At 42.6% G+C, this 12367-nt stretch overlaps 1 protein-coding gene across 1 annotated transcript; it reads right to left on the bottom strand.

The window, feature by feature from the left end:
- Window positions 1-308: 308 nt before the first annotated feature.
- On the bottom strand, window positions 309-9246 carry MPC1 (mitochondrial pyruvate carrier 1). Its single transcript, XM_080588491.1, has 5 exons — window positions 9161-9246; window positions 5070-5073; window positions 2771-2867; window positions 1994-2126; window positions 309-1270 (listed from the first exon to the last, which is right to left on the bottom strand). Exons 1-5 carry the CDS (start codon window positions 9229-9231, stop codon window positions 1252-1254), a joined length of 324 nt encoding a protein of 107 aa, XP_080444617.1. The 5' UTR covers window positions 9232-9246; the 3' UTR covers window positions 309-1251.
- Between the last annotated feature and the right edge of the window lie 3121 nt (window positions 9247-12367).

Below are 12367 nucleotides of genomic sequence, written 5' to 3'. Positions count from 1 at the left end.
CCTCCTCCTTGGGGAGGTGCATGTGTGTACATCTTCCTTGTTTGGAGCTCCCTCCTATCTTAGTGGCCTAGGATCTACGATGGCCAGTTTTACTCATAAACAGTGAGACACTGGAAAAAAAAGGAAAAAAGTTTTAGGATTCAGAGGACATTTGCCTGAACTCATCACATAAAACGGATAACACCATTTATTTTGCCAGTCTGTTTTTGCTTCATGCCATTACAGTAATATACCTCTTCATACTAAACTTTCACTTCGGATCTGGCATCACAGTATGATAAACAGAACTTTTCAAAATTTTGAGATGGTTTATTGCCATTTGGAATATGTTTTATTGTTCAAAAACTGCATCAAGATAAAATCCATCATGTACATTCTTTGTCATCTATAACTTTAACATCAATGTAACATTCAGGCAAGTCATGCATGAAAAAAATCACTCTTCCAATGACATCAAAAAACTACCGAAAGGCATCTTGTGTCCTTCAGATCTTGGAATCCAAACAAGTTAAGTTTTTGCCTGAACAAGGATTACATACATCTAGAACAACTCAAACAGTAGGAAAAAAAACCATTTAGAACTTCTTGATAAGTAGTATCAGACTTTGTTTCTTTCCTTCATTCAGTGCTATGCTTTTGCTTTTCCACATCTTCATTAAATAATGTGCGACTTAAAAATTGTGTTACTGATGTCTCTACTGAGACAAGGCATGCAGTAAAGGAAGAGAGAAAGCTGGTCGCTTCCAGGCTGCCTGTCTACCCATTTGTTCTTGTAGATTAGCAAGCCATTGCTTAAGTTTAAAAAAAGAATAGGAATGAACGCACCTAAGTTAAATGGCTTTTAAGAATATGTTTACATAGAACAATACCACCTACAGTTCTGTTGTACTGACCTCTGTTCATAGTAATTTGAAAACAAGTTGTCAAACCATCATGGGCCACTTATTTTTGCAGACTTAAAGTTGGTTTTAAATATTGCTGGTTATTTAGGTGACTAACACTTTATTAGAAGGGTAGTTAAGGACCTGTAAGGCAGCAACACATTAAATGCAATGGTTCCCATTGCTGTGTAGTACTTTTTCTTAAAAGGCAAGCTGAAAAATTAATAGAAGGATCCTCAATGGGGTCATATTCACAACAGGTGTTTTGGTTTTATCCCCATTGTAATTGTCACAGCAACTGTAGATGGCACATCTTCCTTGGTTGTAATTCGGGATGAGCACATTCCCTGGCTTATTTCAAGTTAGATATTTAGTTCTTTTTCTCCATCCTGCCAAGAGAAGAACATGTTTTATAAGAGTGAATACTAGATTTCATTCCTTGAGTTCTGCTGTGCATCCAGGTTTTTGCTCACAACTGAAGGACACCTGGCCAGGTATTTATGCAAAGGCAGGTCCACTTACAGTTCTGTCAAGTCTTTTTGAATTTACAGTTCAGGAGGCTTCATCCTCTTATTGCTCTGCATAGATTTCTTGGAGCAGAATAGAAAAGCCACAACCCTGACTCATCCAGATTGCCTGGGGGCAGTGGCTGCACTACTAGCTAGAAACTGAAGGTGTGAGACTTGCAGTCTGAACCCCAGTTACACAGACCTATCAGACCTATCCCATATAGGTAAGACCAGTCAGCTTAGTTTGTTCTTGATTTGTCTTTCAGACATACAAACCCTTGTTTCATGGAAGCCTCCATTTCAGGAGTTACTGAGCTGGACACATGTAGATTAATCAAAATAATGCACAAGCAAAGTCAAAAATAGCTAGCAGCTGCTGAAAGACATCCATGACCTTAAGGGTCCAGCCTTTTCTGTGTGGACCTTTCCAAAGCTCCACAGGAGGTACAAGGCAACAAGTCACATTTCAACTTATCTCAACATTGTTCTTCACTACTTTTTGCATACTTATTAAGAATTCCAGAAGCCACCTCAGTTACATGTCACTGAAAGAACACCAAGAGCCAATGGTTTATGGCTTCCCATTTTTAAAGTTGAACTTGCCTGTATTTGATCAGTCGTCCTCCTTGAATAAGTTGTGCAACTTCATTAGTCAAGTGGCATGCAAAGAGAAGCCAGTTCCTTGGCTGCACTTTGTAGGCAAATCTCATGAAAGTCAAGGAGTAACAACACAGTGCTGCAAAGTAATAGATATCAGTGATTATTTTTAAATACCTGCATTTTGTTGAGAAATCATTTTCACACCAGCAGAAAGCTTCTTATTGGCATTTGAATTTTCCAGTTGTTTATACAAATTTGTCCACTTTAAGGATCCAATGCAGAAAAATGCACAACACTTCTTTTGCTATACAAATTGTTGAGCTGCAGCCTTCCACAAAAGTTTGCTTTCCCTCAGTTTCTCATGAGGGAACTGAAACCTTTTTAGGTTATTACCTAAGCTATCTCAGCCAGAAAATAAAAGGAGTCCTGTTAATCCTAATGAGACATGGCAACAATTATCCTGTCGATTTCTAGGACAGTGTTTTTAAAATAATTTTAATACAGTTCTTACTGGAAAAATTCTAAAAATGGACTTGAAGTCCCCCCCCCCGAAACAATGAACAATCAGAAGCATAAAGCTTTGTTACCAGCTTTCCAAGAAGGCAAGGAACAGCTTTAATCTACCTACCAGAAGTGGCCTTTAAAACTATACTGCAAGATACTTAATATCTATAACTGCTTCAATCACCAATTCATAAGCAATTAGTAATACGTTGCTGCTTGAAGTATGGAATCTGTGCTCTGTAGTCAGCTTACTGACAAGAAGTTTCCAGTACTTACCAAATGTCATTCGGCCACTGATGATTTCTGGAGATTTCTTCATGTCATTAATAGCAGCAACAGGAAGTCCCCAATTGGCTACTGGCCCCCAAAAGTGCTGTAAAGGAGGGAAAAGGAAAATGAAGTTGGACAAAACCAAAAACATCCAGCAGCATACCTACAGCTTTCCTTAGCCACACAAATCTTTGGACAATGGGGTTCAAGGTAAGATTTCAAGTTAAGACATACAGCTTTTGAACCCTTGTTTTAACACAATCTAGTCTTCATGAAGGAAGCAGAAGAAACCCACTCCCAATCTTCTTGCAAAGTGGAGAAAAGCTACTCTAAGACTGCTGAAATGCAGTTCTGTGTAATTCTCCTCAGACATCAATAAGCAGTCTCATTGGTTTAGCCTTACAGCAATCTCAGTTTTACAGCTCACTTCTGTGCAGAACATTAGCATTCATCTCTCAAGTTGGAGTCTTCTAAAACATAAGAACACAAGAAACAGCTGAAGAACAAGAACTGCTTTCATGTTATGCTAAGAATCAAGAAATACTCAGCAAGTACCTTCAACTGCTTACACCATCTCTTTCAAAGAGCAAGGCCATGAAATTAAGCTAGATTACAGCTTCATCTGCAACTACTGAAACAACCTGGTGACAACCTAAAGGTCAGTGACTAGCTTTAAGATTAGAACAGTTACATGCAAGTATGTTCACATGAAGACAAACATCAAGTCAGAAGTCAGTTAGAAAATTGATAAGAGATCAAACTGTACTGGCTAAATGACTGAGAAAGACAGTGTCAATTTAATTTCTACTATTTTGAGGAATAACAAGGCTTTAGCAGACCTCTTTCTGCAGAAGATGCACATAGTACTCCCATCAGTTTTTCCCATAGGAAACTAAGGATTTTCAAAACTGACTTGGGCCAGATATGACAGAGATGCACCTTACAGTAAAAGCTTTGCAGATACACACTATGCCCAATCTTTTGTCTCTTTCCCTAAGAGTAAGAATTTGGTAAGATTTTTTTTAAACTACATTTCTACTGATAGGAAAAGTTACACCTGCAGCAGGTAAAGCCTCTTGAGGCTGGCAGAGAGAACATGGCATAACAGGGAATAGTTACATGGTTACACAGTATTTATACCTTACAGCTATGCTTAGATAGTGTAAAGAAGTGTACCTATAACACACAAAGTATTTGTTGCAACAGAATAAGAATATTCACAGAAAAAGTCAACAGCATGCAGGATGTTTTTTTAGATGCCTTAATGCAACTACTTAAATAGTTTAACTGACAGTAAGAAGGCCAGCAACAGTCATCCAATCACATAACCATGATTTGCTCAGTAAGATAATCTAGGACAACTTGTGTTTGCATCACCACGCTAAAGCAGACTGCAAAAAGGTTCCTGGTGAGGCAGCACACACTTCTGAACTCTTTATTGACATGTTAGGAGTAATTTACACCATTTCAGTTTCAGAAAGCAAGTCTTCATGGCTTTAACCCTGACATTTCTGGCATTGTCAAAACTGTAATTGTTTTATAAGTCTTAATGGTGACTTCTATTTTGGAAGTTAAGTAAAAATGCCAAGTTGGCCCAATTTAATTGCTATTAGAGCACAGACAAATAGCACACACTATGCTACAGACTGCCTCAAGCTCCAGTAACGCAAACTGAAGGACCAGCAGTTCTGACTTCTGGTGCTCTAACAGTAACACTCCTCTGCTAACCAGGCAAGTAGATACGAAGCCCTTCCCTGGAGACAGTTATCCAGCTCTAAGTACCTGCAGGCAGGCAGCCCTTTGAAGTCCCCATACACAGGAATTAAACTACACTTACACTGTTTGTCTGGCTTGCAGCGATAAGCAAGCCTTCCATAAAATTGTGATTATTGCTATTAAGAGTCTACCATAACAGTATGATTCACAGCCTAACAGGCCTAAAATATCAACTCCCAGTTTCAGGAGCAAACCGAAGAGTTAAAGAAAAAGTCTGCAGGTAGAGTTATATGGTACCATTTATTCTCTTGAGTAAAGCTAGTTAAAAATAAAATCAAGCAAGGTAATTCAGTTAGGTTACCACTGTATTACCAGTATTGTTGCTATATAAAAGAGTTGCTCTGGATTAATTTGATCTCTTTAGAAAATCAGACTTTTTTTCCATATCCTTTGCTAGTGATTACTTTAGGAGACAGCCTGAAGGAGCTAATGGTTGGTCACATTAACCTCAGACTTGCAAATAAGTATCACTAGTACATCACTCCTGGAGGTCAGCAGTATGCTTTTCAGATGGAGGCAAGTTTACTACAGTGCTGGGAGGAAAAAGAATTACAAGTTACTGGAGCCAGGCAGAAAGTGAGAACACAAGTCCCCTCCCCTTCCTTACCGTGCTGTTCAAGTGGGCCATCGTTGTTTGTCATTCAAAGAGCACATGGAAGACAAAAAGAAATATTAGTTTCCTTCATAATCCACACAGAAAGAAGTTTACCACAAATAAAGAGAAGACAGCATATTTCTCTGGAATTAACCTACATTAATGTAACTGTACTGAAAGTCCATTTCCTTCAAGAACTGTTACTGTGACAAGTGTTTGCTGCTCAAGTATCTTTTCCTAGTGAGACAAACCTCATTATGGTCTGTGGAAGACTTTCCTGCCCTGTAGACCTCAAAGCATCCAAGATCCCACCCTAAGCTAGTTTCAAAAGATGCCAAACATTGAAGTCTTGCTTATTTGCCTACGACAAAGCTGAATAACAACAGTTTCTCTGTGAAGGTTTTTGAAGAAGCTGCTTTGAATTCTTTGTATACCTACATTTAAGTAGGTCAAACAAAACACTGCCAGACATCTTACTGTCACTAAGTTCAGGCCAACTGTGGTTGGATTAAGTGAGTTCTAAGACATTTTCAGCGACTTAACATGCTACTTAAATGAACTCCATAATTGGTGTGTAAATGATCATATAGTTACTAGATAATTTAGGTAATAACTTAGTAATCTATGCATAAGTGCTAGACTACGGTTAATATTTAAGATTGCTTGCTACTACATCTTTCAAAATGCTTTGGAACTTTTAAGCATTTTCTTCCTTCTATCCTGACAGGGTTCAGCTCCGAATTATGACTTAACAGAAACAGGCTATTAATAGAAATCCCGCTGCTGACTGATTACTGCTTGTGTCCTTCTGCAGGAATAGCAGAACACTTGCTAATGGGCACTTCCATCGCACTGGCTTCAGTGTTCACTTACCAAATGCCCAGAGTAAAGCGAACAGTCAGGTCTACTCCAGGAGTCCAGCTGGCTGTGCACTTCAGTGCATCTTTGTTACAAGCAGCATCTGATTCAAGAGGTTTTGTGGTTTGTCCTTGACTAGTCTAACCACAGGTTCTTTTGTTTTTGTATTAACTGATCTTCAACAATAATTAATTGAGGTTTTTGGAGGACAAGTGCGCATTTTACCTGTTTCACAAAACCTCAGCCAAACAAGTTCAAATGCAGCTCTTAGCACAGTGCTTCTGTGCCAACAGAAGGCACCCTCCATTTTTCAAGGGGAAGTTGTTTTCATGTAAATGGGAGCCTAAAATAGAATCACACGGCTGCTAGCGGGGTGGCCAACTCCAGCTAAGGTCTTGAAACCATCCGCTTGCTCACGTGAAACCGCAACAGTTACTGTAGTCCCCGAGCAGGGCAGAACAAGGTCATTTAGCTCTTCAGAAGCAGACATCTACCCCCAAAGCTCTGCAGGTAATACACTGTATTTGTTGCAACCGTATCTGAAACCAGGATACCACAGCACAGGCATCTGTTCCTGCAGAGATGCCATTCCAAATTAGCAGCTTCCAAGAACTACATTCAATCCCCTCACAAAGGGCACATTTTGTCCACAGTTCTAGCAACATCACTGTTGGATTTACTCACTGAGCAACTACACTTTCGGCACAAGCATCCAGACATCACTGGGGGAACCAACATCTGGTCAATACTTGATATTGCTACTATAGGCCATACCAAAACAGTTACATTGTGGAAAACGTATTTTCCACAAATTTGTGCACATCTTCCTCATGCTGTCACATTAATAGGCAAGAGATGATTCTGCAGACACTGCCACCCCCCAGGCAGAAAGTGTACTACTCCTCTGCAAGAGAGGCAGATTGTTCAGCTCTCAGAGCACACAAAACCATGGGAGCAAGCCCTGTGCCCTTCAATTTCTAGAACAAAACTAGGTTTTTTCTTTTTTTTTTTAAGATAGTGTCCTTATGTTTAAAAGTTTACTAGTGAGGAGAACTGAAGATCAGCTAATTCAAGTTATACTACTAATGTTAATTGAAATATAGTTTAGGAGTTGTCTAAGACTCTGTTTAAGTCAACATAAGGGCTCATGCTTCACGAAGAATGAACCACCTCTCTATTTCAAAGCCATCTATGTTCAGTCACTCTATTTACATTATTGCTGAGTTATCAGGAAGACATTTCAGAGGTGCCCCAAAAGACGTAGCCTCCATGCTTGCTTTTCTTTCACTAGAAAACTTTAGGATTCCTTGGGATTCATTGTTGCTAATGCAATTTAGGCTTCTGCCATGAGAAGATCCCAGAGCTTGCCCATAGTGGCCTGTAGGTCCTTTTACTTCAGAGAGGGAAGAAAGCTGTTTTACTGAACATTTTCTAGAAGACATCACCTTAAACCATTAGGATAGGAAACAGAGGACTCAGTTGCCTACTATTAGCAGCTTCGATTATACAGCTTTAGTGATAGCTGACCTTTTTTTAGGATCTTCAGAAAAATGCAACTTCAAGTTCAAAGTATAGAGCACTGTCAGGCCTTCATATGCTAATCAGCTAGTCTGAAGTTAACATTGCTGCTGCATTTTACATGAAGCAGCAAGAGAAGCTGTACCTACAGCTTACATTCTTACCATGTTTACTTTAAAAGCATAAAGGCAGTTAGGCATACTATAGTTAGATGATTTACGGTCGTTCAAATCCCTATTAAACACCACTTCAGAGAAGTCAGAATTGAAACTGGCAGAGCACTTAATAATTAACGACAGCTTTAAAAGCAATTTATCTTGTTTCCTTGAGCAAGATCCAGAAGGCAGCTGATGACATAACACAGCACTGGTGCCAGATGTAACCACCTGAGAAAAGCAGCATGCCTTCATTACACTGGCTTTCATGATTCCCAGTGACAAAGCTGAAACTGAAGCTGCTTATCCTGATAGATGTCTGTAAGATTTGACTGCCCCAAGCCATAAGTGTCACACCAGGCACTGCCACACTGAATTCCACTGCTTTGGGTAACTGCAGGTATTCTATCTAGGGTCAAGCAGTTGAGCACAGCACAGGTGTTGCAAGCAGGAATTCCAGTCACCTCTTCCCACGAGTGAGTTACACATTTCAAAGCCTTGCTTTACTGTAGCGATTAGATGCTGTTTTCTAGAACATATATCAGTCTCATAGCTTTGAGGAAACCCTTGCTCTGAGAGAGACAAGAAGAGAATGTTCTTTGGGATAGAAAGAGTGCTGCAGGCTGGCGAAGCAAGGGCTTTCAGGAAGGAATGCAAAGAGACACAGCTCCTAAATATACACAGCTCCTAAATATACACACTGCACTTCTGTTACAGCAGAGACTACAGTCCTTTGTTGACAACTATCTAAATGTTAATCTCAGCAAAGGGCACAATCAAGAACACACACTTGGCTCCTAGAAAGCAAGGAAACAATGCTGAAAGGCTACAGTGGATGGCACAACTGACTTATGCCCTTCATGACATACTGAATAACAGAAGTACAAAGTAAGCAGGTATCTTCGTACACCAGGCAGGACTCATCCCACAAAGCAAGAACTCGAAGGAATGCTTTTTTGCCATACAGCCTTAGCTTATTTCAGGACTAGAACAAAATCCAGCTCATTTTTTCCCACTGCCTTTAAGCCTTTGGTAACGAAAGAGATACCTCCAGCTGTTAACCTTGGTGGCACTAGGAAGCAATCACCCCTGCCAGCACTGGTTTGTTTCTTTACTCAGGGTGCAGGCTGCTGTTTTACCATGAATCCAGATGAGTTCTGGAACACCTAACTAAATGCTAATGTTATGAGCCGCGCCTATGAAGCTTACCCAGGCCCTCAGAAGGCAGGCACACACGCAGCAGCCCGCTCTGACCTTCACCTCCCCTCAGGGCCGTCCGTCCCCTCTCCCAGGCGGGCCACCCCGGCGCTATTCACCCCCCACCACCCCGCAAGCTCCGAGCTTTTACCCTGCGGGTTTACCCCGCGGGCAGCGGCCCGTCACACGACACCCGCCCCCCCCCCCCGGGCTGCCCCCCGCCACCCCCGGCCCGTTGGGCCCACCGCCTCCCGCCAGCCCGCAGCGCGGTGCCGGCGGCCCCCTGCCCGCCCCCACCTCATCAGGTAGTCGCGGAACTCCTTGCTGCGCAGGTACTCCACGGCCTTGCGGCCCAGCGCCCCCGCCATGGCGGCACCGCCGGCCGGCAGCGCCCGCACCCGCCGCTCCCGCCGCCCGCCCCCGCCGCCCGCTTTATGGCCTCGCGCGCACCGCCCCCGCCTCCCCGCCCGCCGATCTCGCTCCTCATTGGCTGGGGGCTCGAGGCCCCGCCCCCTCGTGAGGTGAGGCCCCGCCCCCTCTCTGGCGTTCGTTGTGGCGGTTGGGCTGGGGGCGTGAGGCGGAGGTGGGGCGGGCGCCGCCATGACGGTGGCCGCGGTTCGCGAGGGGCGGCGGGGGCGCGGCCGGCAGGGGCCGGCTTCACTCCCTGCCGGAGCAGGGCCCGCGGCCGCAAGCACTTTCCATTTCCTACGCGAGCAGAGGCTGCTTGTTTGGAGTGGCAGATAAACTCTAACCCCGCTAATAGCGTCTCCATAAAGCTTGGGGCGGTCAAACAAATACCTGCGTGCGAGCGGCTCCGTTTATCTTCGCTCGCTGCGCTAGAGATAGTGAAATGGGTGTTTATCTGCTCCGACTGTTGGCCGAAGATTTGCAGCCTGGGTTTTACAGTCCGGAGCTGCGCTGAGTGCAGCCGGGGCCATGCCTGTGCTCTGCAGGAAGCCCTGGCGACCACTGCTGCTCTATCCCCTTCTGCTTCCCTCCTCTTCCTGGCAGGATCTTGGGGAAAAATAAAAAAATAAAGGGAGTTCTTCCCCCTTCTCCCCTTCATTGCTTGCTTGGAGGGCAGCAGGTTTGGGGAAAGGCAGAGTCTGTGCACGTCCGCTCCTTTTTAGATACCCTTAACATGATACACCACCACACAGTCACTGCTGTGTGGGAAGAGAAGCTTTAATCCTCCTGATACACAGCGTTACACAATGCCAAGATGTAGCCCAACATATTTCCATGGCCTATTTAGGCTCCTCAGTTAGAAACAAGTGTGAATCAGAAAGAGGTCTCAAGGAATCATTTGTCTGAGTTGATCTGACTTGTGCTGAAACAGGAAGGGGCTGTGGAAATGCTTCCAGTGTGTGCAAACAGACCGTCACGTGCGGGGATTCCTCATATACTACAAAGCCTCTTTCAGTCAATAGTTTTTGAGCTACAATTTTAACTGAAACAAAGCCTAGTTCTTCTTTACTGAGAATACATGAACCTTTTTCTTGACTGTGTGTATAAAGGAGAAAAAAATCTTCCATCTGCTTTGGAAGACTCTTTAGAGTTTATCCCAAGAATACACAAGTTTTATCAGCCTTTTCTCACAGGCTTTTTAGTCTTGTATCATTTTCCTTACTCCATCTAGACTCTTACCTACATCTTTACATCTTTCTTAAGACAGTCCCAACGTGGTTCCTAACGTTTCAGTCAAACCCTTCCAAGCAGTGCAGAGTCCTTCTCTAATTTTGAGTGTTTTCAATTCTGAGTGTTTTCACTTTGTTTTCAAAATAGTTAATGGAAAAATCATTAACTAGATATGTGCCAAGAATAAACCAGTCACAAGTGACAGGCCCTACCAGTTAAACAACAAAAGCAGCAAGCAAGCAAGCAATGATTTGAAGTATGCTTTTGCTGCAGTTCTGTATGTGCTTATAGTGGTTTTGCTTACATACTTTTTTTTTTTTCTTTAGGTTTCTTGTGTCATATGGGACAGTGTTAAATGCCATTATCAGAGCTAGACCATTTGACTTGCAATTTACTGTATCGTTGTTGACCCCTTCTCTTCAGACACATGTTCTTCTCCAGTGCCAGACTGTCCCGTCCTCTCCATGAGCTGGGCAATGATCACTGATGATCTCAAGTTGCTTCTGCTATGGCCTGGTGGCTCTCAGAGCACATTTCATCAGGTCCTGTCATATTTTTGTCTAAAATATATTTCAACCATTTTTTTTCTCCTTGTCTGAACAATCATTTTATCAAATTTTCACTCTTCATTTAGACCTACTTTGAGTTACTATTGTCATACTTTCACCTTTACTGTTTATGGGCTCTTTCTGCATTATTCAAAGGCTCTGCATTTTTCTTCATCTTATTTTAATTTCTAATGCTTTTATCAAACTTCTTTGCTCATCTTTTATGCCCTTTGATAGCTGAAAGTGATTTCATGCCTTACCTTTTCTGACTGAGTTTTCTGCAGGCTTGGCACCATTTATTTATTTTCATCTATTCATATGTCCTTTTTTTCCTACCTATTGTATGTTCCCTTTAGATTTTAAGGTCACGATGTTCTTCTGAATAAGCCAAGCCACTTATGTCTGGGGTTGGTTCCTATGTGTCTTCCAATCAGAATAGTAATTGTAGCTTTTATGTTTTGTTTTGTTTTCAGACAGATAGGTCCCCTGCAATCTTTTATCCCTTAGATTGTCCTTACAAAAGCCCTACCTGCCATTTTCTGGTATTTCTTCCTGGAATTCCCATTGCTTTCATTTATTTCTCTTTAACCTTGTACTTTTGACCTCTCTGAGGAGATCTCTCTGGAGTTTATTAGGCTGTTCAGTTATTCTTGTTTTCCCTCAGCCTTTGGCCAGGTCACTACTTTTTAACTCCCTTGTTGACTTTTGTTAATGGCCATCTTTACTTTAAACTCTTCCTCACTAGAATAGCAAGATGGTGCCCTTGAATTGCCTTCCTTGTTTTTAGCAGGTAGACTCTACAGTTGTCCACCAGTTGTTCTACACAGGACATTCTCCAGAAAAGAGGAAATCAGAGGTTTTCTACAGCTACTGTTTGTGCAGCTCATCATTTTCTTCCTGCCAGCACACATCTGCCCTCTCCTGAACTGCTGCCTGCAGCTGGTGGGATGGAAGAGAACAACCCCGGCTCCTTCAGCTTTGCTCGTGCAAATCTGAGGTGCTAGAACACCTAGCACTCACATTTTTGCATACAAGGACACATATAACGTAGTCAGGGCTGGGTAACCCTCAGTAATTTTTCAGATTTTGGTTCTGTGAGAAGTTGAGATGTTGGCTGATGGCTCTGTTTAGCAGATGGCCAATGGCATCTCCTTCAGAAGAGAGTTTCTGTGTCCCCAGATCTCCATTTTTGTGTGCATGTGTAGCAGGCATGAGCCTCCCAGCTGCAGGGAATCTATGGCTCTTCCCGTACTCTTCATCCCAGAACTGCGGGTCAGGAACTTGCACTTTTTGATCTCAGCAGATGCAGAGCTAGCTG

The sequence above is a fragment of the Anser brachyrhynchus genome, assembly GCF_964034855.1.
Source record: "Anser brachyrhynchus genome assembly, chromosome: 3".
NCBI classification, from domain to species: Eukaryota; Metazoa; Chordata; class Aves; order Anseriformes; family Anatidae; genus Anser; species Anser brachyrhynchus.
Note: the sequence above shows the minus strand (reverse complement) of the source record. Positions and strands in the feature narration are given on the sequence as shown.

Excerpts from the sequence above, each read along its gene's own strand:
- MPC1 (XM_080588491.1), bottom strand. The coding sequence starts at position 9,231 with ATGGCGGGGGCGCTGGGCCGCAAGGCCGTGGAGTACCTGCGCAGCAAG. Across the intron at positions 2,127-2,770 it reads CAGTGGCCGAATGACATTTG|CACTGTGTTGTTACTCCTTG; the intron begins GTAAGTACTGGA and ends ATTACTTTGCAG.